The 25,141-nt window shown below is 46.5% G+C and overlaps 1 protein-coding gene across 1 annotated transcript in view; it reads right to left on the bottom strand.

Annotated features, from left to right (window-relative positions):
- Window positions 1-807: 807 nt before the first annotated feature.
- LOC139061282 (uncharacterized) overlaps window positions 808-25,141 on the bottom strand; it is a 46,854-nt gene continuing 22,520 nt past the window's right edge. Inside the window, exons 7-10 of the mRNA XM_070541005.1 lie at window positions 23,329-23,602; window positions 17,358-17,518; window positions 9,351-10,715; window positions 808-1,881 (exon numbers count right to left, since the gene is read on the bottom strand). Of these exons, the coding sequence (XP_070397106.1) occupies window positions 10,278-10,715; window positions 17,358-17,518; window positions 23,329-23,602 (873 nt within the window). The 3' untranslated portion in view covers window positions 808-1,881; window positions 9,351-10,277. The remainder of the gene's footprint in view (window positions 1,882-9,350; window positions 10,716-17,357; window positions 17,519-23,328; window positions 23,603-25,141) is intronic.

Genomic DNA, 25,141 nt, shown 5'->3' with positions numbered 1-25,141 from the left:
TACAGCGAAGGACTTCGTCTGTGCAATAAGGTGCCTCTTATAGCATGTGACCTATGCAACCTATGCCAACACTTAATATGCGAGTGCCACCTGGCTGGATGCAACCAAGGTAATTTTGTCTCGCTTCGAGCAAGTCACTACTTTTTGTATTATGCCACATTTCATAATTATTTACTGTTGATTATTCAAGTGCGGAAGTATTATATTCAGAGGAAAATCGTCAATGTGAAAATTCTAAACATTCGAAAATTCCCCATTGAGCTTTGTTTGCTCAGTACGTGCTACATTAAACAGTTTTTTCCCAAGCCTGATAAAAAGCCGGCAAAATGCAAAAAGAAAGGTGCCACGAGACTAGTCGCGCGTAAGGAAAGGATTTGTTCGAAGGCGAGCTCACACAGGGTCTGCCCTAGAGCGAGGAATCGAGACAGCATTCCGTGTAGTTCCCGAGCAGCGTTGCCCTACGTCATGTTCAGTAGTAACAATGGCTGGGTACCCCTTGAGAAAAAAATGTCATGTCCTTTTCTCTCTTAAGTGATGATTAGGTTCCACTATTTCCCGCTCCAGTTCATGACCTTCATGCCGAAGAAACGAGTGTACGCATTGTAATCGTGGCTATGAATCACAGAAGACTCGCCACTTTTCTAAGGTCTGTATTACTCATGTGAAGCGCACCGCGCAGAGCCGCGAGCTCTGCTGCTTTAATGGAGACTCCGCCGTAGCCCAGTCCATCCAGATCAAATGATTCCATCAAAACTCGTCCATCTCGTCAGTTTGAAAAAAGAAAGAAAGCAGGTCACACATATGCAATGCTTCACGTCAAATAGCTTTACTTCCATTCTAATCAGTAGTTACATAACCGAGTAACTCATCTGAGCTCGGTTAAACGAAGTACAACGCTATACAAGTAGGCCAAAGGTGTGCATCTGTCATTCTGGTAGAACAGACGCCAACCAATACAGCGACAGAGCAGGAACACATAATCAACACATGATATCGTCGCTGCGAGCAGCGTCACCTCGTAAAGCAAATGACAAGTAAGGTGATTCCTAAAATGCGGCTGAGATTTATGTAGCTGTCTGCGTTTGCTAAAAACTAAAATATTTGACGCATAAAATGAGTAAAGTGACTCGAGAAGACGTGGGAATTGCAGAGATCTTGCGAACACGAACGATAGGCAATAGATATCATTTACATAGGCGGGCAAGTAGCCTGTGGGTGTGTGCAAGTAAAAGAGTTATGAAAGTACATGTGCATCCCTGCGAAGGTTTGTCGGATACGGGCTATTAGTAATCGGTATTACCTCATTCTCGACAGAGTCCGTTCGACGCCAAAACTAGCAAGAACGATTTTTCGAATTAAGAATGTAAAAGGTTTCACTTAGCTCAACTGCTACATAATAAAAAGGAAGACAGGGAAGGTACGTCCATTTTTGTTGTGGCAGTTTGTTAAACTAGTTTTGAAATTTAAAGTTTCCCATGCAACGACTGTGTGCGCGCTGACGCCCGCTTGCGTCATTGTCAAAAGCTGTAAGCGCAGCCCGAAAAAAAATGCGCCACTTCAGATGTCCACAACGTCAGTCAGGCTGAGGTAGGAGCAGATGCGCGCTTGCATGTCCCTGCCGATCTTGTCGAAAGTAGTCTTTCTCTTGGGATGCGGGTTACAGACTATCCTGGCCTTGACGACGCCCACGAGGACGAAGTAGTCAAAAGCGAGTCGTCTGCGTGCCTCCGTGATCATTTCTTCCAGGGACTCGTCCGGGACGTCGAAACAAAGGCGAAGGGATAATTGAATCGAGAACGAGTACTGCAAGGTCTCGAAGGCAAGGGCGTCTTTCTTTTCCGTGGAGCCATTCACGAAGTGGACGGCGCTGTTGGCAAGCATCTGCGTTTTCGAAGAAGGCACAATTAAGCGTGAAACATGTGAGCAGAAATCGCACGGTCCGTCCTGAAGCTATTACCATCGAAAACACCATCCTACATGTTGGTGCAATCGTTGCACCTAAATAGTCGCATGATTTCAAAGTGAAATAGGTTTGAAGAACATACGTCCCAGTGTCGCCTTATGTCCGGTGTCATGACTATGTACAACCTACTTTTTACATCTGGGTATAGAACAGCGTGTCTAAAGCTTTCCAACGTGGGCACCGGCCTCGCTACGCGCCGTGCGGTCAAAAATAAAAGTATTGCACGGAACAGGTCTTGGCTCTGACATGAGCGTGGTCGTATTCGGTACAATGCCAGTAGAGAGATATAATGAATGAACAACAAGTACAAGAATGATTCAGTGGCCTGATTGGCCGCGAGCACATATAAATTAACAGTCCGTCAAAAGTCGTGTTCACGACGGCCGAAGTTATCGCGATCAGCATTTAGATAATCATCGTATTGCGATTGTTGAAACGTGTCATGTAACTACGAGGCGTGTACAACAGCCGATCTCTTCTATCACGCTTCCCGCTGTTAAAGAGCGGCCCGTGCCCTGTGGCATGTGTTCAGTCACAAATGTTGGCCTAGAGAGGTTCATTGAAGGGGGGTGCTTACCGAATTTCAAGTACACCCTGGCCCATACCCCGTGGCATAACAGTGACAATGGTTAGATCAGGACATCGGACAGTTCAAGATGTTTCCGGTATCTAAGAATGCTATTCAAGATATTAAGCAAATGATACTTTATTCTCGAGAAGAGCTTGACAGGTAGGCTACGAACGCAGTTACTGTGTTCCTAAAAATGACTGTACGGTAAGAAAACTAAAAGAAAAACGCTGATAGTGGCGAATGTCAAGGCAGTTTCACGTAAGAGATGATAGCGCAGAAGCTGTAGTTCGTCTGATAACACTTATGGGGTTCACGAGAAGAATTCTCACATTCGAGGCGTTTGGGAGCCAATACCATACCCACTGCACAGATAACTCCAGCTCTGCATCGTTTCTGACCTTACCGCATTTTCCTGTGCAGAGTGGCCAACCGGACCGTTTTTCTGGGTAACTTCTGATTTTGACTTCGTTTTGCTTTTTCCCTCCAGTGAGCCTACTCCGAATGTCTAGCAGTATGCGGCGTCGTTCGCAGACATGTCTTTAAGCCTGTGGTTGACATTTTCAGTCTCGCCATTTCCAGCCCCACTGCGGTGCCGTAAGTAAAGTTTCAAATTTTAAGACTCCCGTTTCCACCCCACAGTAAACGCCCGGGTACGCAGTAGAAAGGCAACGGGGTAAATATGTCAGCAATAGATCCCACGTGGTCTATCCACCAAAAAAGCTGTTTGCGAGCCGAATGCATGATTACGATGTAGTGGAATGTCGACATCCTACCTATGGCTACAACTTAATGGCGCGATATAGTTGTTCATTTTGCAAATGTGGTTCGAACCATTCGCTAAAAACTAAGGGAATAACCTTAAAGTCGCTTTGTCACTTTGTGTGCAATACAAAGCGTTGTGCAAGCTTGTTCAAGGCCCAAGATGCTGCTCTTTTAAAGATGAAGAAAGAAGGCATGGGAAGCTATGCAAATAAAAGGTGTTGCTTGGTGAATGTTTTCTTGGTGAATATTAAGGGACAACGAAGCGCACGGTCAATTTAGAAACTCGTATACCTATGGAAAATGCATGCCCCCGTTGCCCTGTGACGGTGAGAGAAGCTAACCTCGGGCAATTTATCTTACTGCAGACATGACTTACTGCCATCCAAAAACGTGTATCGGTGAATACGCCAGAAGAAATACGACATTTCTATCTTCAAATTACATACACCGATGCGATCTAGCGCGACTGCCGAGACAGTATGAAGTTTGGCATACATTTTTTTTTCGTAACAACTTGCAGCAACAAGTTATATTGAGGAAGCATTGGCTTATTCCAACGTTTACAGAAGGTAGCTCTCTGAGCTTCGGAAAAATATTTGGCATTTACTATAAAGCGTTCTTGGGAAAGTTGTTCGTTGCTGTGATTGTAATGCAGTGAGAGGCGACGTCTGAACATCGCAGGGGCTACTTTGACTACTGATATATTGGGTTTCTCTAGCCGAGTAGGAAAAGCACAAAATAATAAGCAATATTCTCCACGTTTTTTCTTTTGCCTTCCTGGGGAAACCTACAGAATTTGTTGAGCGTGTAGCACCAATGACGTCTTATCTCCTGTCTTCGTTTTTGTGGTGACTGCACTAGAATGGCTTCAACACATTTAACATCTGTTCTAACAAAAAGTTCAAGTGAACGTGGATAATTTGTGTAGAATCATTTTTTAAATGTGATAAGCATTCTTAGCTACTACGAGTGTTTTGAACCTGTCCATCCATCCACGCCTCCATCCATCTGTAGATCTATCGAGCCTCTTTCCGAACACTGTGGCCCAAGTTGTCAACCAGCTTTCGCGAGTATATACTCGTGCTCGTGACATTGTAATAGTCATTACAGCGTCATCACTCCGGCATCTAGACTTGTCATGCCGTCGCGAATACAGTCTGTTGCTGCATTTTGTGAATGCAAATTCATTACCGGCGGCAGTCAATGTGAGGTGGGTTCTGCCATAATTTTCTTATTTTTTGTTCTCCATTTCCGTAGTGACAAAACAATCCCCACGTTCTTGCGCAATTTCAATTCACGCAAATTATTTTTACTTTAATTGTAGACTTCTGGATGGATACCGTGTCCATAACTGCACCGCACCGATAGTCAAACATTTACACCGCGTCTCAATTTAAGCAGCAGAGACACGGTATGTGTCTCTGCGACTCAGGGGGGTGGGAGAAAAGAAGGGCTGTAATTCCCGAGCGCTCCACTGGAGCGTCTGAACCTCCAGACTAAAAATGTTTACCCCCTTAAGGGTGTTTGCTGGTCACGAGTGAAACCCCTACCGTTAGGGCCTTACAAAAATTTATGGAATAATTAAGGGAAAATGGGACATCCACCCAATCATAGCAATTTTTCTTCGGCGGACGAATTTTCTTTCAACGGCCAGACTTTTCTTTCGAAGAACCCGTATTGGTTTCCTTTGTAGCAATTGCTGCGATTGGGTGGATCTCATTTTACCTTAATTACCTTTCTGCACCTTGCAGTTTGCCGCAGAACTATTACATCAAACATTTATAGAGGACGACAACGGAGCTCTAACTAGGCAAGCGATGATAAAAGACGTAGTTGAAAAGCAGGTAATCATTCTGACAGCTTTGCCAGCGCAGAAATACCCGACAGAATTTCGCAAGGATAGATATGAAACTTTAATGGACTTTTCATGTCGCCTGCCACAGATTTCATCATTTCTACTTGCAAGAAAAAGTTGGCAAACAAGATACCATCATCGGTCCCCACCAACAATTTGGCTTTAGCCCTTAAACGTGAGGCTGTTAGCCATGAGACAGCCGAACGCCTTTTGCACACTTACAAAGGCGTAAAAATGTTTATAGTGCAGTAGTAAGCGTTGGGCGATGAACCTGCCTCGCAACGTGTTTGCACGTGACCGGAATCGGCTGTAAAATTCAAACCACCCGACAACCCCGGAAACGGGCTTTAGAGCCAAGGAAAGCTGTTCGATTTCCAACTCGCCGGGTTCCAGCAATCGAACTAGCCATCCACCTGAAGCCTCCCCCGGCGGATCAGGTGGTTATGGCGCGTCTGTGCCGATTTGCCCCGAACTTAGGTTACAGGAGGCAGCACCATCACGCATTAGTGACGATGGGTGGTCGGTGACACGAACTGAAATGTTCGCGGTGGCGCTTCACTAGAAACAATTCGGCCAAATATGGTGGTAATGAAACGCGCTTACAGGAGTTAACTGGTCAAATACCGCATTTCAAAGGCACATTATTTTTTTTACTAAAATGCGTCGGACGTTTATGTTTATCTGAAAGAAAATTGTCATACCATGCCGTACTGACACTCAGCCACTCAGTCTCAGTTTTGGCACTCCGTCGGGCCTTTTTGTGCCTTGAGTATGCTACACCTACTTGGTTATTGTGCAATTTCATACGTCATTTGCTGTGGATCTCACACTGGTTATAAGAAAGTATGTATGCCTGTACAGCGAAAGTAAAGTAGCAAGTTAATGCTCTATCTACTTCGTTAATTGTACATGAATCCCGTTTTTATTATTATATTAATTTTGTGGAAACGCAAACTGTTAATGAATACAACGAAACAATAACCGAGTGACGGTACTACTACCACGATCGTTTTTGAATCTGCTACAATCATGGCAGAAGCATTTTAAGTTCATGCATTCCGCACACGGACCAATGCACATGTAATGTCACCAGACTGTGCGTGGTTCGATTCACAATGTACGTGGTTCAGCCAGTGTCCACTAAACGGAGATTCTGCTTGATCTCTGATAAAACCCCTTAAAGGGAAGCTGAAACGGTTTTCAATTTCCATGAATTGCTGGGATTGAGAAGAACAGACCTAATAATTTACGGTTCCGAAATTTTTTTCTTCGTTTTGTTAATATAAGGGGCGGAAATCACTTTCTAAATACCCCCGCGGACACGCCCCTATCACTTCCCGGAGCGCCGGGTGAGGTGGTTGCCAGAGGAGAGAATTGGCGAGAATGACGTCACTGGCGGGGACCGAGCTGCCGGACCGGCGTGCTGGCATGCGCTGGCATGCCTCTCTCCGTCCTGCGCTTTACTGAACGACGCTACGAGAGATTTGCCGCCGCCGCCGCCGCTCATGTTTGTTTTGCGATTTTCGTAAACTCTTCTTTCCTTTTGTGCTGCGTGAGTGCCTACAGCCAAGGGCGCCCAACATGCCCTCGTTCTGTGCAGCATTCGGCTGCGCGAACACACGCGGGCGAGACGATGTGGTGTTTCACAGGTTCCCGAAGGAGAAAGAAGCTTGCAGCGCAGTGCGGTGAGGAGAGAAGTTCGTGCCGACGAAATCAACTGTGCTGTGCTCGGACCATTTCCCCGATAGCCGGATAGCCTTACGACAAATGCGGAAATGCGTTGTTGCCAGCGTTGCTAAACTCCGTTTCATGCATCAGGTGCAACGCTGTGGAGGCTTGAGATACTTCTTGCAGTGGCTGCGTTCGCACTTAGAAAAAGTTCGGTGTTTCTTGACCCGATTTTTGAGAAAACTTTTCATATATAAGCTCAGTTCTGAATGAAAAAAAAAGAATTTACCCATAGAAACAATCCGTGTACGTCCTTTTAAATCAATTTTCTTTTCGGCATTCTTTAATTGCAGCCCGTCGCCGCAGCTTCACGTGCATGCTCGCGCGAGCAAACGCCGCTGGCACGCTGCGAACCATAGACCGAAACGCGCGCAGTAATAAATTTTGGTAACCGGACTTCGTGCGTAGCTTCCACAGCGTTGCACCTGAAGTATGAAATGGAGTATAGGCTTGACTTCTGACATTCGACGTACGGTTGCAGTTATCATGTTCACCACACGGCGGTCTAAAACTGCCTAATATCTTTATGTCAACACTAGCATGGAGCGCGCATACCGATTCTTGAGCGAGCCACAATCGCAAAGTCATCGAACCATATTCTGAATATTGCACATATAATCCCCCTGGCCATCTCGACCTGGATGTGTATGATAAGCAACTTCCATGACTGTACCTCGCAGCACTGCAAGTGCGCGCCTTGAAACGCGGCACTTACGTTCGCGATCGTGTATCCACGCTCAGAAAACCACGGGACTTTAGACAAGCAGCGGCAAGGTGCTTGACATCGCGGAATTGTACCCGTGTTTACAATCTAATGCGAAGTTAGTGCTTCGGCATTCTTCCAGCAGCAAGTTCCCAGTGACACTTTAACGCATTCTTTCTCCCGTCATTGGAACGTGCAGCTACATGAAAAAAAAGCATACGTAACAGCTAAAATTTACAACGCGCGAGAAGGTGCACACATCGCTCTCGCTTTTGGCACACTCAACATCGTCGTTGCCGCCATCGTTTTCCGTATCGGCTGTCAGTTCGAACATGTACGGTGAAAATACTAGCTGTCCGAGACAGCGAGAACGTTCCATAATGCTTACAACTCAGCTATGAAGCCGGAATAGAACAGTGTGCTACGCTCTGAAACGGCGGCGCCGACCGGCGACTGCCGCCATTGACGTCACAGCGGCTCCGACCAATCACGGGCAACAGCGGCGTTCGCGCGATACCCTGAGGCGCTGGTGCGCGTTTTCATGAAAGAACAGCCGCTTGCGCTTGTTTCCGCCCTTTTTGAACGAGATATTCGTGTTCAGGGGACTCATAACTGTAGAATGCCGCAGAAAACTCATTTTTTTCGAAAAGTGTTTCAGCTTCCCTTTAAACTTCGTAAAGTAGCGACACTCTCCTCCTCCACTTTCACTCCCCGAGGTTTCTCCTCTTTCTGCTCCCTCCTCCACCGTGGCGCCACCTACACTGCTCCAGCGTAGCAACGGTGGCAATATGCGCTCCTCGCCACTCCGTAGACGGTTCTCGAGAAAAAAGAGCACTGAAGCAAGGCGCGACGGCCCACGTGGTGCTATTAGGCCAGTAGCGACGCGGCGGCGGCCTCGGCAAGAGTGCGCGAGGAGGAAGGGGCATTCTTCAAAGCGTGGCACTACCTTACGAAGTTTAAGGGACTTTAATCTCGGAACCATGCATTTATTCAACCTGCCCGTTTCTCGTAAGTCGAGCAGGTATTTGCACTATTTGGGTAAAGTGATATTTTACGACAGAAAAAAAGAGCCAGTTATAGATCGCCTCAACTAATATACATATATAACCACTTATGAATGACTTCGCTATAGATACTATACTGCGGTTATAAGGCCCGCAAATTTTTATCCGATCTAAATGCCTATTGACGCGATATTTTCGAGTTTCCTTTGGTTTAAGTGAAGGTCAACTGCCCCTAGACACCAGGAAAATTACTGCATGCATTTTGTCAGTCAGTTTCAGCCGAAACCTATGTTTGCACTCAGTCTCGGTTTCGTTTTTTACTGTGTTATGAAGTCTTGACTGTATTTCGTAACATGAGAGCAAGATATCGCAATGTTTTGACACACGCTACGGCTGGCTCGATCGTCCCGTGTGCTGCTACATAGGCACTCACAACGAGTAGCAGCGTTCGACGCGACCAAGTGAGCCAAAGTGAGTCAAAGTGAGCAAAGCTAGTCAAAGTCTACCAATGTGTGCCAATGTGTGCCAAACACGGCATACTGAGGTCACAACACAGTATCCACTTCGGAAACGAAAGCAACACTAGCTGCACAAAAGCTATTATAATAAATTATTTGCGGCGCTCGGAGGCTTTTCAGTATTTTGTCTAAGGTATAGAACCCTATAGGAGTTTCAATTTACGCGAGGAACGAATAGTCGGAAAGTAATACTTCTACATTCCTATGAGCAGTGTCTTGTAACAAAAGGGAAATTCAGGCACCCACCAGGTTACGCCGGAGAGCGCCCAAGATGACAGGGTCTCTGGAGCGATCCTTTCCCCTCTCCACATTCACGGTGACGCCGATGACAAAGCGGTTTCGCGAAAGCGCCTCCTTGAGTTCGCGGCAGACGGTGCGCAGCTGAATCATGTAGTCGACAACGGGGTCACTGTCTTCCAAGTCCACGATGAGAGAGACCAGCGTTCGGTTGCGCTCAACCATTCGCCCTAACGCCTTGGCGGCTCTTCTCCTGAAGGTGATGCGACGAATCTCCATAAGTGCGATGCTGCTGTTTCCTTCGAGGGAGCGGAACAAGTTGACCACGTCGGCCTCGGCCAAGTTTACGTGCAGCAGCAAATGCCTGCACGAGAGAACGCCAACGCACCTTGTCACTTTACTTCTGCAGCTCCTAATATAACGTTAATAGCATCGCCAACCTAAAACTTTGGCAGTTTAGCTGACGTACCGTAAGGTAAAGCATCCATGATTTGCAGGGAACGGCTGAACGAATAATTCGTCTTTTGTAGCAAGCGTTTATGTAGCGAATACACAAGGCGGTGTTTATATTTATTTACGTTTACCCAGTGATTTCAGTGCACTGTGTACACACCCAGCGCGCATACTCAGTCACTGATGTGACATATCCCAAGACCACTTATCAGCTAGGAGAGCAGCGCAAGCATGATGCAGACATTTTGTTTTGGGCTTCCACCAGCGGTAAGCTCAATTTTATTCCATTTTAATTTTGTTTAATTCAGATTATGTCCTTTCGAATGAGAGGCAAATAATAGCCTATATCTTTCCGTTGCATTTGCTCTCTGTTTTATTCCATTTTCTGAGCTTTGAGCGTCTAAGCATCACCGACTTCTCGATCAGCAGGCTAGAAATTCGATTCCTCATAAGATTACTCAGCGCCTCCGAAATCTTACGTGGTTACCTATCCTGCGCTTCACGTGGTGCTTGAACAGGGAAATTGCAACATGTCCCCAGCCCTTCCGTTATGAGGTAAATGAGCGCTACTTTCCCTAGGGAGCTGATCCGGGCGAAAGTGTCGGTAAGCTTTCGAACCACACGTGGTCCTGCAGGCTCTGCGCACTGGAGTAAGAGCATGCCAACTTTGGGAGTGGAGACGAGGGCGTCTAGGAAGTTCTCCGCGTCCTCCTCTCCCATCTCGTCCAGGTTTTGCACAATGGTGGGCACTTGGGAAGCACGGACGCCACGGGCGAAGTCTGATCCACGAGGGTGGAACCAGACCAGTCTCAGGCGGGAGAAGACGTCGATTTTCTGGATCAGATCGAACAGGCCGGCGATCTCGTCCTGGGGCTGCGTACCTCTCAAGCTGATGAAAAGCGCTTGCAGCGTCTTGTTGGCCTGCAAGCGTATGTACGCAAGTAGTCGTACTCTGCGGCACAGTGACAAGGGGCAACGCTCGGTAAAAGGTACACATGGCACAATATTGTGGCGTCCATAAACGAAGATGATATGTGGTGTTTAATGCGCAAGGGCCAGTTATGGCCAAAGAGCGACATGAAAAATTGTAATTTTAACAATGTCATGTGAATGGCGTGAGCAGTTAATTCATCGTGGTAGATGTGATATGGCCGTAAGAGGCACTCAAAACTGTCGCCGTAAATAGCGTAAAATATAAAGGTACTAAAATGATGACACTGATTAGTTAGGGACATGGGCGATGGCAATCGGGTTTCCTTAAAGACGTGATGCAACAAACCAACACATGACAGTGATACTAGATCTTCAAAAGAGCCCTTGAATAAAAGGGCTGTTAGTCGTGCGCTAAAATTTACCCTCCCAAATGATATTCAGAGTACCTGCTTTAGCTAAAATCTCTAAGACTACTTTCAGGTTAAAAAGCGGTCCATCGCTAAGGAAAACTGCCAGGTGAAGAGGTATATTTCCTAGATACGCAAAAGGGAAATACCTTTTTCTCTCTGTTTCTACTGCAGGGCATTGAGTAAGAACATGGAGGACGGTCAGACTATTGCCGCACTTAATACAAGTCAGAGGATCGCCCTCAGTCAGGAGGTAAGAGTGAGTACCCAAAGTGTGTCCTATTCTTAATCGAGAAAGAAATGCTTCCTTGTACCGTGCTGTTTCCTCACTCATCCAATTCCATAGTTTTCGTTTCATCATGTGTGAGCTTATTAAATCGTTCTGCATCCCACTCTACTTGCCAATGACTCCTCAGTTCCCGATGTAGAAAAGACTTTAGATCTGTGGCAGGGATGGGGTAAAACTCACTGACGTAGAGTTTTCTTCAGCAGCTACTTGCCTTTTGTACCTTTATGACCAGGCAACCAGCATAAGGCAATTGTTTGGTTGCACATATATGCGGAGCACAATAATTTACACAGCTCATTCAAAACGGAATGCTTATGTTTTCGTAAACTAATCAGCGCTCACCCGACACTTAATGAGTGTAAAGAGCCTTAGCGACATTTGTGAGCCTTATGTGTTTAATAGCCGAGAGTATAGCGTACGCTTCTGCTGTAATGATACTGGCGTGTGGGTTTAGTGCCCCAGATGTTGAAAATTAGGGTCCAAGAGCTGCGTAAGTAACACCAGCAGGAGACTTCGAAGCATCTGTGTAAAATTCATCACAGAAGTACTTCCCTTTAAGTTCAAGAAAAAAGAATTGTATGGAAGCCTCAGGTGCTCGTTTCAATATTTCAAAGAAAGATGTCACATTGGATAGACTGCCGCTCCCTAGGCGGCGGAAGCCGAGTGGGAGCCATTAGGATATTCTGTTAAAGAGGGACGCCTGTTTTTCTTGAGTACTTCGAACCGGTGGGACAGAAGAGGCCAGATGGCTGGGTGGTTACGGAATAGCCTGGCAGCGGTCAGGTCGCGAACTGTAAAATGGCATGTATGCTGAATATGGGATTTAACATTTCGGCCGTAAGAGAAAGTTAAATGTGTCCTTTGTAGGTGTATACACCATTCGTTCGATTCAACATATAGGTTTTCTATACGACTAGTACCTAAAACACCTGTAGCAAGACAGATACCGAAGTAGGGAGTCTAATCGGGGATCTTCAAGGCACAAGGCGTAGCAGAGCTATACAGTATGGCGCCGTGGTCAAGGCGCGGTCTTATTAAACTTTTATACAAGCTCAAGATGCACCTTCTCACTTTCCCAGGATGTACGGGACCAGAGATTCGGAAGATCCATTGTCTTCACGCACTTTGCCTTCAGATATTTGAAGTGAGGGATAAATGTTACTTCAGAGTCTAAAATGAGGCCCAAAATTTATATTCATACCCCACAGGGAGCTGTTGTCGATTAAGATAAATAGCGCCATCATGCAATATAAATCTCTTGTTCGAGAAGAGAACACACGTGCTTTTTGGCGTGCTTAATTTAGCCGACTTTGACAATTTGTTTAGTCCAACTGTACATGTCCCTCACAGATGGAAATACTACACGATTTAAAACCTATTTGTACGGCATCTACATACAGAGAATAAAACATTGTGCGCGTTATGATAATATAAAGCGAGTTAATTTTTACAACGAATTGAATGCAGCTAAGCACACCACCTTGTGGTTCACCCGTTTCCTGTGTAAATAGACGAGATAGCACATTACCAACTCTGCCACGGAACGTGCAGTTAGACATAACCTTGGATGACATTCAGCAAATTGCCTCCGACTCCCATTTCAGCCCGGTCACGAATAATTCCGAAACGCTACGTGGTGTCATATGCCTTCTCCATGTCAGTAAATACTGACAAAAAGAACTGCTTATGCACAAAAGCATCGCGAATATTCTAGATGTGGACAAGGTGAACAGTTGTGGATCTACCTTCCCTGAAACCACACTGTAGGGGATCTAGTAGATTGTTACAAGAAACTGAATAATAATAATATATGGGGTTTTACGTGCCAAAACCACTTTGTGATTATGAGGCACGCCGTAGTGGGGGACTCCGGAAATTTTGACCACCTGGGGTTCTTTAACGTGCACCTAAATCTAAGTACACGGGTGTTTTCGCATTTCGCCCCCATCAAAATGCGGCCGCCGTGGCCGGGATTACAAGAAAATGGAGGAGACGCCGGTTAACTATTTTCTCAAGCAGTTTACATAGGCAACATGTCAAGGATACAGGCCTGTAGCTGTTGACCGAAGTTGGGCTTCTGACTACTTTTAGTATCGGAATGATTAATGCTCTCTTCCAGGCGGATGGAATGCAGCTGGCAGAGAACACGGAGTTGAAAAGTGACAGTAGTATTTTGTGGGTTTCAGGGTGTAGGGGTTTGACCATATCATGAGGTATACTGTTACTTCCTGGAGCTGACTTGTTACAGCCATTTAATGCAGCGGGAAATTCCGCCATGGTAAATGGACAGTTGTAAGGTTGATTACTATTCCCTTTCCGACCCAGGGGCAGTTGCTCCGCTTGTTGCCGGTATCTAAGAAATGCATCTTAGTAGTGTAATGAACTAGAAAGCTTTTCAAAATGTGCCCCTAGAGAATCAGCTTGGTCAATAAGTGCATTTACGAATGGTAGGGAATGAGATTCGCAGCTTTTTATTTCCTTTACCCTATTCCAAACTTTTCTTTCGTCTATATATGAATTAATACTAGAGATGTATTTTTGCCGACTTTCCCTTTTGGCACAGTGGCGCATTCTTCGACCTTCCGAATTTATTTTGTTGAAGCTGACCAAGTTCTTGGTTGTTGGACAGTGGCGAAGGCGACTTCAAGCGTTTTTATTTTTGCTAGCCTCCTTACACTGCTCATTCGCACAAGGCTTACGTCGTTTAGAGGGCGATCCATTCCTTTCAGGGATACATATTGACGCAGCATCAGTTATAAATCGCAAATATGACACTGCATCATCGATTCAGAGAGTGCAGATGTCCTCCAAGGCCAAATGTGTCAGACATCTGTATCGTTTAGAGTCAGCACAGTCGACCTTCCAACGGAGCAGATGTGGAGAACTGTTATCGCCTTTGTTAACTTTAAGACAATTGGGAAGTAGTCACTCCCATATGGATTTTTGATCCCGTTCCATACCAGGTATGGCAAGAGTGTACTTGATGTGATACTTAAATCTATATATGATGAAGTTTTTTTGCCACGCTGTAGAATGTGGGTTCTTCCTTGTTTATTAAGCATGCATTCGTGGATAAAAGGAAGTTTTTAATAAGTGCCCTCCTTTAATGCAACGAGAATCTCCCTAGAGGGTATTTTGTGCATTTAAATCGCCTACTACAATGTAAGCTTCGGGGAGTTCTGCGATAAAGATCTGGAATTCTGTTAAGGAAAGTTGATGGCTGAGAGGGATGTACAGAGAGCTAACTGTGACTAGCTTATTAAACAGCGCGGCTCTGATCAGAATTGTCTCAAGGGGCGTTTGCAGATGTAAATGCTGGCAGGCGACACCCCTTATCAAATATTATAGCAACACCGCCTGACGAGGCGAAAGCGTCATTGCAATCGTTGCGGTAAATGGCATAATATCTGAGAGTGTGTCAAGGGGTGAGGTGAGTCTCCTGCACACAAAGCACCCTTGGAATAAACTTGTCAAGGAGTTCCTTAATGTCATCAAGATGGTGTATTAGACCTCTCGCATTTCAGTGCATTATCAGTGCAACCATATTGGAAATGTTTTGTGGTGTGTGTCAAGAGAAATCAATTCGGTTAGCTCACGAGGCCTTTCCAGGGCCCGTGATCCGGGATATTTCTTCTTTCTTGGCGTGCTCCACAGAGCTACACTCCAAACGTTATTATTCCAAATGTTATTACATGCTTCGTTGGAGTCTCCTTGTCACGCCGTAACTTAATTCATTGCACCTTTATCACGTTTTGATCTTGCCATCCATCCAACAGCTCGCTTTCACTGAGTTCAAGCAGGTCGTCATCAGAAATGACAGTACGCACAGTGTTCATTGACCGGCGGGGGCCCACCGAGGCAGGAATGTCACCAAACGCAACAAGTTTTTTTTCAGTTTGCTGTATTGAAGCTTTTCACGCACTTCCGGAAGAAGGTCGCCGCTTCCCACCTCAGTTACTTTGTAACCAGAGCCTATTGCTTCCGTCAGATTTTGCGACAAATGGAGATGTGCTGACTGTCTTGGTTTCATGTTGGCTATGTATTACATGGTACTTAGGAAATATTTCTTTTGATTTCATGAGAAAATTGAACGTTTCATCGTTGCGTACCCTCTTCAGGGAGCGACCATGGAAGGAGGGGGAATAGAATCCACATTTAACATTACTGCATTACTGCACGCCTGCCGCCCACCTCAAAGCCCAAGCTGGGGACGTTACGGGATTAGAAAAATTATTCTGCGTACACAAGTGGTACGTTCCCACTATAACGTAACACATATATACCCAAGACTGGATACATTACAGAAGGTTAACTCTTGCCGCCCGGAAAATAGGAAGTTAAAAGAAATGAATAGAAGACAGGAAAGAGTGAAAAGTGGGAGAGAACGTCGAAGACGGGAGAGGAGGACAGGAAAAGGCGACTGCCGATTTCCTCTAGATGAGTCAGTTTGGAGGTGCCGTCTATGTGAAGCAGAGGCCGAAGAGCTGTGTTGGCTCTGCCGTGGGGGCTTTAAAGGTCCAAATACCAAGCATCGGTTCAACTCCCAAGATCCCCCTTTCAGCAGACACGGCTAAGCCGCACGCGTCTAGATGCGGGAGCGTGCAACACTGATGTGTTCGGGTACGTGGTGCCGCAACTTACCAAACGCCTGCTGATGCAGGCGCCTCTGCGGGGCGTCCATAAACGACAAAGAAATGTGTGCCTGCCTGGGCCAATCGACTTTCACCTTCGTCCACATAAATAAATAAACGGCGGCGAGAGGCAGCGAAAGAAACTCGCTTCAAGGTGTCATTGCCTCTTGTTTTCCGTGCAAGAGGTAGTCTGCAAGGCTTGCTTCCACTAATTGCAACCAGAAGCCAACAGACGACGACTGCAGTTAAAATGGCATCGACCGTTTTGTTTCTCTGCGACTGTTTCCTGATTTTACTGTAGGCGGCAGCTACGGCAACGATGGTGTGACAGCATGGGCGGAGTCCAGCGAAAAGCTCGACACATTTGATTGCCAACGATGAGGTCATCCTATTCCCTTTTCGAGGGACAAGGGGAAAATGAGTGCCTAAAACTCAAGTACGAGAAAGAAATTAATAGAACGTGGTGCTAAAGGGAGGTGTAAATATATCTTAACTTTCTCGCTGTTTCGGAAGTCCTGATCCCTATGCTTGGAGGTTTCTAGACCTTCATTTAACACCTTGTCGGGACAACGCGCAATGCTCTTGATTCTAGGAAAAAAATCTGTTAGGACTTCTTGGAAAGTGGAATTCTCGTGCTGGTACTAAACGGAGCAGGCCGAATTGCACAACGTGCCATTTGCGCATAGTATTCTTTACTGTTTTGCAAAGCACCCTAATACCAAGGGCACGTTAGCGGGAGCTGCAACGCTGATGACTTGTCACGCTGCGTGCAACCGTGAACCCTGTGGCATGGCCGACACCATTAAACCAGCTCCTAAGGCAGGCCTGGTCAGACCTCACTCACAATTTAGCGCTCCCTGCGTTACCAGAGCAATACAGCATGCCAACCAGCGCCGGCGGATGGGGCACATTGGTGTCATCGTGCTGGTTTGTTCCAAGTACTATAGATCACAGTGCGGACTCGTGAGTCGTATTCAGCAATTTCGAAGCTGCATGGCGAAGTAATTGGGTAGAAGTTCAATTCACTTCTCTTACTGTGTAAGTAATGCTTTTAAATGTGTACTTCATTTAGTGATTTCTCATTTGAGTAACCTAGCTTAAGGGCTCCTTGCGTGTGCTAAGTGTGACGGCGAACTTTAACAAATTAAGTGTATTTTAGAAAACCTATCTGTTACTCATTTACAATTATTTGGCCGGAGTGAACTTTTATTGCAGCTGGCCTGTACCAGGCTTGTCCTTGGTGAATGATGTACTCGACAAAGCTCTCTTGCCTAAGCAATCCTACATAAGCAGTACAACTTACCTGCAGCATCCCTACCATGTTGGACAGTGCGGCGACGGAGAAGTCGTTGTCCGCCACGTGGAGTTCCTGCAGCCGCCTATCACAGAGTAGATTCAGTCCAGCGGCCGCCGCAAACCTATCTCCCAGGCAGCATTGCGAGAATCTGAGAAAAACCACAACACCTACGCCGGTAGACGGCGAAAGGATGCAAATGGCAATTAGAAAGATATCTTGCGCATGCTCCCATTCACGTTGAAGGGAGTTCGTCATTAACTTAGATTCAATTACGTAGTACAGTTGACTTCGAAAATGACGTCGCAATCACGCACTCGCTGTCTATGGCTATTGCAACGGAAGGTAGGAAGAGGCGAGCCGGATTGTTTCCCTTGCCGCGAAAATTATGGGGGTTGAACTTGCCAAAGCCACTCTGATTATGAGGCACGCCGTAGTGGAGGACTCCGGCCATTTCGACCACCTGGGTTTTTTTAACGTGCAGCTAAAGCTAAGCACACGGGTGCTTTCGCATCTAGCCCCCGTCGAAATGCAGTCACCGTGACCGGGATTCGATCCCGCGACTTCGTGCTCAGCGGTCCCTTGCCGCGGACTTGCAGGAAGGAACCAATTTAGGAAGCACACTTCAATCACCTTTGCTTTCTATGGCGATTAAAAGCGAGCGTGCGACTGCAGGGCATCTTGAAAGCGGCTATTGAATACACAAAGAATTGCTGGAGGCCGCAGTTTGAGGCCCGCGAAATGAAAAAAAAAGTTACAAAAGTTAGGCACGTTTCACTTCGAGAACGCGGTGTACGTGCAAGCGTATGGGCGCTGCGAACATGCACAGAGAGCACTACGGCGTGAAAGTACAAAGAAAGGGCGCGAATGCGGTCGCGGACGCTGCATTGAGTAGCATTGATCTCGACGGTGCCTGGTGTGCCACAGGGAAAGTGCATATTGCTACACACGCAAGGAGGAGATGCCGCGAACGCGCACACCGAACACCGCGGCGGCGAAGCACAAACGGAGAGAAAGAGCGACAAAGAGAGTGTGTGAGTGTGAAGAGGGAGAGGTCGGGAACGCGGCGGTGCTTTTCACTTCCAGGCGCCGTCCACCTCCGGCGCCCGCTGCCCTCGCAGCTTCAGACAATCTCGCCGAACTCAAAGACGGGCTATCTATGCATACGCGTCAAATAATACGAATTGAACATACGAGAGGAAAGTTCAAATTAATTTAATCATTGGGTTTTACGTGCCAATACCACTTCCTTATTATGAGGCACGCCGTATAGTGGAGGACTCCAGAAATTTCGACCACTTGGGGTTCTTCAACGTGCACCGAAATCTAATTACAGGGGCGTTTTCACGAAAAGAAAGGCTGGGACAAGAAGCGTCAGGAGCCCCTCACCAGGCGCATCACCGGAGTTGTTTATTAAATACCTTTGAAGTGCGGGCGCTCCTACGTAGGACAAACGGGACTGCCTCAATGATCGTCTCCGGGAGCACGCGAACAACATAAAACAAAATTAGAGCAGCAATCTTGTTCTGCACAGCATGTTTGTGTAAACACATCCGCTATTTCAGAAAAGTCACTGTCATCCAATAGCAGGCTGACTAGCGCACGCGCTAAATTATAGAAGCATTGGCCATCACCCAACGTGCTCCTTCATGCATCAGTTCATCATCCATCCAGTTATTAGACAAGGAAATCGGGTATCTGCAAATTTTACCTATCTCTGCCCACCTGCAATCACAAGTCATTCGTTTCGTGTTTTCATGCCATTTGTGTTTTTACTGTTACTCCTCTGCCGACATATTCTGCGCTCACGCAATAAGCATACTTGTTGGAAGTCAGCGCCTGTGTCGTGTTTCTTTTCAGTGTCCCGTTATTCGCACTTTTTGTTGAAGAATGTATATAGACATGCCAGCCGAATTTTCGCTGTCGTCGCAGTGGGCATCACCATGAGGTTCTGTAGAAAATTTCGACGCCGCACCCCGCGTCCAATTTGCTGAGGGTGCAAAGGAAAGTGTGCGAGGTTGACCAGAGAAGGATGGTGGCATGATGCGCGGTGCTCTCAAGCGTTCACCTAGGGAGGGGGTGAGGGGGAGCAGTAGAGCATGCTTCTTTTCTATCCCGGCTGATCACGCGCCGCATCTCTGAGGTAATTTGCAGAAGTTGCGAAGGCCAAGATGGCTGGTGGTTTCACAATCAACGTTTCCTGAAAAAAATTATAGGGTCTCACGTGTCAGAATCACGACCTGATTATAGGGCACACCGTAGTGGATGACTCCGGAAATTTGGGACCCCTGTGGTTCTTTATCGCGCACCTAAATCTAAGCACATTGCTGTTTTTGCATTACGCCCTCCATCTAAACGCGGCCGCCGTGGCCGGGATTCGATCCCGCGACCTCGAGCTTTGTAGCCCAATACCATAGCCACTAAGCAATCACGTCAGGTGCGCACTGTTTCCTACTCCGCTAGTATTATACCTCGCGTAATCTCATGCGTCAGACTGCACGATGTGGCGATATTCATCACGGTGACGTGGTGACATCGACTATTTGCTGTCATCCAGTTGGTTGTGACTGTGCTTGGATTGTGCGCGCATAACACAACGCGCGTTAGTTTAATCAGTAAGCGTAGGTTTCGACTACCTTGCTATTGTCATCAATGCTTCGCCTTTCGGGTGAAACAGCCACCTTTTACGCGCGATCGTACAAGCCTGGTCTGTGAAATTGCTGAGATTATGTGTGCCGCTGCGAGGGAAGCGAGCCCCAGCGGAGCAATGCGCAAAATGGGTGGTGAAGAACGTCGGGCGCCGGGAAAAGTGCGAAGGAGTGCGCTGCGCGCGCGGCGAAACAACGCCACCTAGAGAAAACTAGCTGGCGTTGAGCGAAGTGGGGAAGGAAAAAGGAGGCGAAACATCGCGGAGGAGGGCTGGCGGAGGCGCGCTGGGATGACTTCACCTGGCAGCTGCTACGGCTTCCGTGTCCAATGTAGCAGTACCGCGTTCACGTGGTGACCGTGAGGTCAAACACCGAGCGAAAAAGGACGGAGCAGCGACGCAAGCGGTGGCAAGCTGCGCGCGAGTCGACCGACCATGAAGTTGTCGCCAAGCGCCGGGAACGAGCTCAACCAGTCGGGCAAACCGCGACGCCTGGGCGTGCCCAGGAGACAACGGAAGAGGGAGGCGAATAGGGAAATGAATGGAGTGAATAGTACATCACCAAATTGCTTGAAATAATAAAGACTGCATTTCCTTACAGTGCATTACCATCTTTCCTAGTGACACTTCACACTTTATAAATATCAAAACTTGGACATACTACATGCGAAATAGGCAATAAGCATTGAAGAAAAAGAAGAAAACACCACACTTACGCACAATCAAATCACTGTTTAAACATTCTACGCGCAATGCACAAAAAGGCAACATCCCCCATACGCTTGCGCTTGACCCGCGCTCACGAACTGACACGTTAATATATTTTTTTTAAATCACTGGCCTCCGCTAGCTTCTGCTATTGACAAAACAGCCGTTGAGGAAAACTGTCATAAGCAAAGCCCAAGATTGCACTTGTAAAATTTGGCGTGCTATGCGCTGGTACTCCATTTATTCTGCAGGGATATTCGCAAAAGGGAGGCATCATTGCACCACATAATCCCCATCATTACGAGTGATATTTGTTTATTCCACTGCAGGATAAAGGTATCTCCAGGAGATCTATACCTACCCCAATTCTGCGCTAGATGATACCGAAATATGCCTGAAAATTCCTTATTTCATCCCACGACTTCGTTATCCGGCGTCCTCGACTGCACTTTTGTTCCCTTGGAATCGATTCTGTTAACAGACCGCCGCGTCTCTGTCCTACGCATTGCATCGCTTGCCCAGCTCCAATTTTTCCTCTTAGTGTCGACAAGACTATCGACTACCCCCCGATCGCCCTGTAATTCACACCTTAACGTAACATTTAAAGTTTTAGTTCCATTGCTTACTTGCGTGATTATAAACTTCTCAAGCTTCTTCGTTACCATTCAAATTTCTGCCTTGTATCTTAGCAGAAATTTTGTTAGTTGTATTAACAGAATGTAATCATTGTGCACGTTTCTTTTCAGCATAGCGGTAAGCTGCCGATTATGATATGGCAGTGCCTGTTGTACGTGCACCAATTCATTTTATTGCGATAGCAATTACATAGACAGTCCAATGCGCATTTATGCCGTCGGCGTGAGCTTCCGTATGTAGTCCGAGGGCGATAACACCGTGATCGCCCGCCTTATGCTATATGTGCGAGTGAAAGCGTGCGAGGGAAGCTAACGATCACAGCTCCATCTCGCCCGCGCAGAAGAGATGAATGCGAAGAGGAAGCGCGCCGTCTACTATCGCGCGCAAGGTACCTCACGTTGCGAGGTGCAAGGGGGAGGGCGAGGGAGTGCGACGTTCTCTCCAGCTGCAACTGCGCATGTGACGTCTGCGCGCTCATGCGGCCGTATCTTGAGAGCTGTCTGCGTTGGGGGCAGAACCTACGTACGTCGGCGGCTCGTAGCTTTGTGCGGCCCCTGCGTCCTCGGCGCTTGTTTTGCATTGAAGCGATAGACAGCACGAATGCCACTTCGCTCGCTGCTGCTGCCGCGTTTCCTCGCGCCAGCCTTCTCAGACCGAGCGTCAGCAACATCGAGTGCGATGTGTTCACGTTTGCTGTGCGTGCCGGCGCAAGGCTTATTAAGTTAATTAGTAAGCGAATGTTTACAAGTTGATACGGCCGATAGAACTACAATCTTTAGTTCGTATGGCTATCTGCTAATTTGCTTTGGCAATCGATGATTCAGTTTTAGGGCGAAACTGCGTCTATTTTATTTTTCCTGATCTTTTCTTATGATCGAGGTTCCCTGTGATCAAGTGGCCTAGATAAAGGTATTCTTAGCATATTTTGGAGGCTGACTGCGCCGAATAAATTTTTTCTCATGCCAGACCATTGAACATCACCTTTGTTTTCTGCATATTATTCATCTACACTACTATAACTCCTGAGATTACCCGTCAGTTGTTGGAATTCATCTCCGGCATAGCGAAAGACAGGGATGTCATGTGCGAAGCCAAGGGAACCGAGATATTCACCGTTGATCCTCACTCCTAACGCTATAAAAAATATTGACCTAAATACTTATACTAATGATGCAGTGAGTAGTATTGCAGACGTTGCGTCTTTTTTCGTGACCCCCTTGCTTATGGGCATTTTTTGCACTCGTAATGAATTAAGGTAGCTGTAGAGTCCTTATAGATATTAGCGAAGACATTCACCTATGCGTCTGGTACTCCTTGATTACGCAGTGCATCCACGTCCTCTACTATCAACTAAATCAAATGACTGTTCATAGTGTAGAATCCATAGATAGACGCTGTATTTCTTCGATTTCTCCATTGCCTGACTGATAGCATGGATATTAACTATTGAACAAAACGGCGTCCTGAAGCCAGCCTCTTTTGGTTGAGTGATGTAGTGTGCTGCCCTGGTTCTAAATAAGAATACCTTGGTGCATATTTCATACAATGGTCAAAGAAAGCCGAAATGAGCCCACGATTCTTCTATTCTTTACATTCTGCATTTTTACGGATTAGTAGGTTAGTGGCATTCTTCCAACTCTCAGATACACTTCAAATCGTGAGGCAGCACGGGTGAAGGCTAGCAACATTTTTAAATATGGCATCTCTTCCTTCTCATTATTTCAACTCTTATTCTATCTTCCCCTGTCACTTTTCTACGGGACATGTCTTGCGAAGTCCTTTGAACCTCACCGCTTTCTACAGACAGACTTTCTGCATGCTATTCATAACTACTCCCAATCAAGGTTGCGTGACAGCTACGGGTATCCCGGAGGTCAGTACCGAAGTCGTCTGGTGCCTTTGCCATGACCGAAATTGCTAATGGCATTACGCTGATGTTTACCTGCCAACATATTGTTTTTTCCTTCTTGAGGAGTGTGGTGTACTTGCCTCCAATTAGATTTCCGTACGCTTGGTCCAGGCGCAAGTCGCCACTAATGCAGTTGATAAAGGTGAGCCTCTCGATGCGGCCACGTGGTGGGAATGGCGGCACCTGCTTGCCGTCGCGCCTGAGGTACGGCGGGCGCAGTGTTAGAGCGGCAGCCAAAGCATTGATGTCCTCAGCTTGGACCGCGCATGTGTCCACCGTAAGTGACTTCAAAGTTTGACTCTGAACCACCGCTGACAGCAGAGCAGAAGGACTGCAGACCGGGGAGCCAGTCACCTATAAAGGGGCACGAAAGGGCATGCGATGAGCTCTTCTGCGAACAGGTGGAGAGGACACAACTACTGTAAAAAAATATTGTCATAGGTTATGCACTCGATACACATGCATCCATAAAAAAATTGCATCAATCAAACAGTCGATGCCTTCACCAAATCATTGATGCATCCATCGATCAATCCTCAAAGCATACTATCAGACATAAAACGATCGTTCTATATATCCTTGATCAATGAATCCATCGAGGCATCCGTCAATTCATGCATGCATCCCAAAAGCAGAGTGCCACTTCAATACATTGGCAGCAGTAGGTAGTGCTGCTATAGTCATCAGAAGTGTAGAAAAGTGTTATAGGTAATTCCACTTTGACTGCAAAAACTGCAGCAGACCAAATACGAAACAGAGTGGAAGATCCAGACGATAAATATGAACAGGGGTGGATCCAAGAAACACGGGTACAGCGGTCAGAAAAACAGCCGGAATGCGTAATTTTCTAATGGAACGAATCGTGGAACCAAACGGATATAGAAATCTACATCACCGTCTTGGAGGTCCATCTGCGGAGGGAAGCTTACTTACATCCATTGGTTCAAAAAAAAAAAAACTTGATTCCGCGCATATGGGGTAATCGGTGATAAGTGATGTTTTTCATGTTATGAAACGTTTCGTTGTGCGCCGTCTGTTGATGGCTCGTATCCGTTGTTATCGCTGCCACCAGCTGTTACGGCGACGAGGTTTTGCGAAATTCCAGAGCATCTGCTTGGAGCTCGAACCAGGTTGACCATTGAAGAGGGTTCGGAAGGGAAGACTACGTTTAAAAACAAACAGAAGTTAATTACGCCATTACAGTTGAGTGGTGCGCCTACAGGAAAAATGCAGTTACGTTCAGCGTGCGTGCACCCACACGCAAGGGCATAGAGGTGTCTGTCCACGTGAGGGCTCGTTGACCTTATACCCTCCACGATACGAGCAACTTCATTCTCTCTTGCTCCCTGGTAGAGGGCACTGTAAGGGCACATTCCATTCAAATCATTCACAAACCATTCACTTGCTTTTTCAACTCTTCGTTTGCTTTAGTTTCCAGATCACAACTGTTATCGGCTGTTACTACAATACAAGTGTCATCGGCGTACATAAGGGTTTCACTTGTATCAAAAGTAAGTGGGAAGTCGTTAATGTATAATGAAAATGAAAGGGGTCCAAGGACGAATCCTTGAGGGACTAAAGTGCGGGTATGCTTAGGTGATGACGTAATATTGTTCATTTTGACTACTTGCACTCGTTCATGACGGTAGTCAGTAAAGAGAACTAATACGCTACCGCGAAAACCATAATGTTGTAGTTTATGTAGGAGTATGTTGTGATCAACTGTATCGAATGCTTTTTTTAGGTCCAGGAATATGGCACACACAAGTATGTGATTTTTCAAAGCTAGATTAATCATTTGAGTTAACGTTAACACTGCTGACAAAGTTGAATGATTCTGACGAAAGCCATGTTGCTGTTGGCACATAACCTTGTACTTATTAATAAATTTGT

Source organism: Dermacentor albipictus, chromosome 6 (genome assembly GCF_038994185.2).
Source record: "Dermacentor albipictus isolate Rhodes 1998 colony chromosome 6, USDA_Dalb.pri_finalv2, whole genome shotgun sequence".
Taxonomy (NCBI): domain Eukaryota; kingdom Metazoa; phylum Arthropoda; class Arachnida; order Ixodida; family Ixodidae; genus Dermacentor; species Dermacentor albipictus.
Note: the sequence above shows the minus strand (reverse complement) of the source record. Positions and strands in the feature narration are given on the sequence as shown.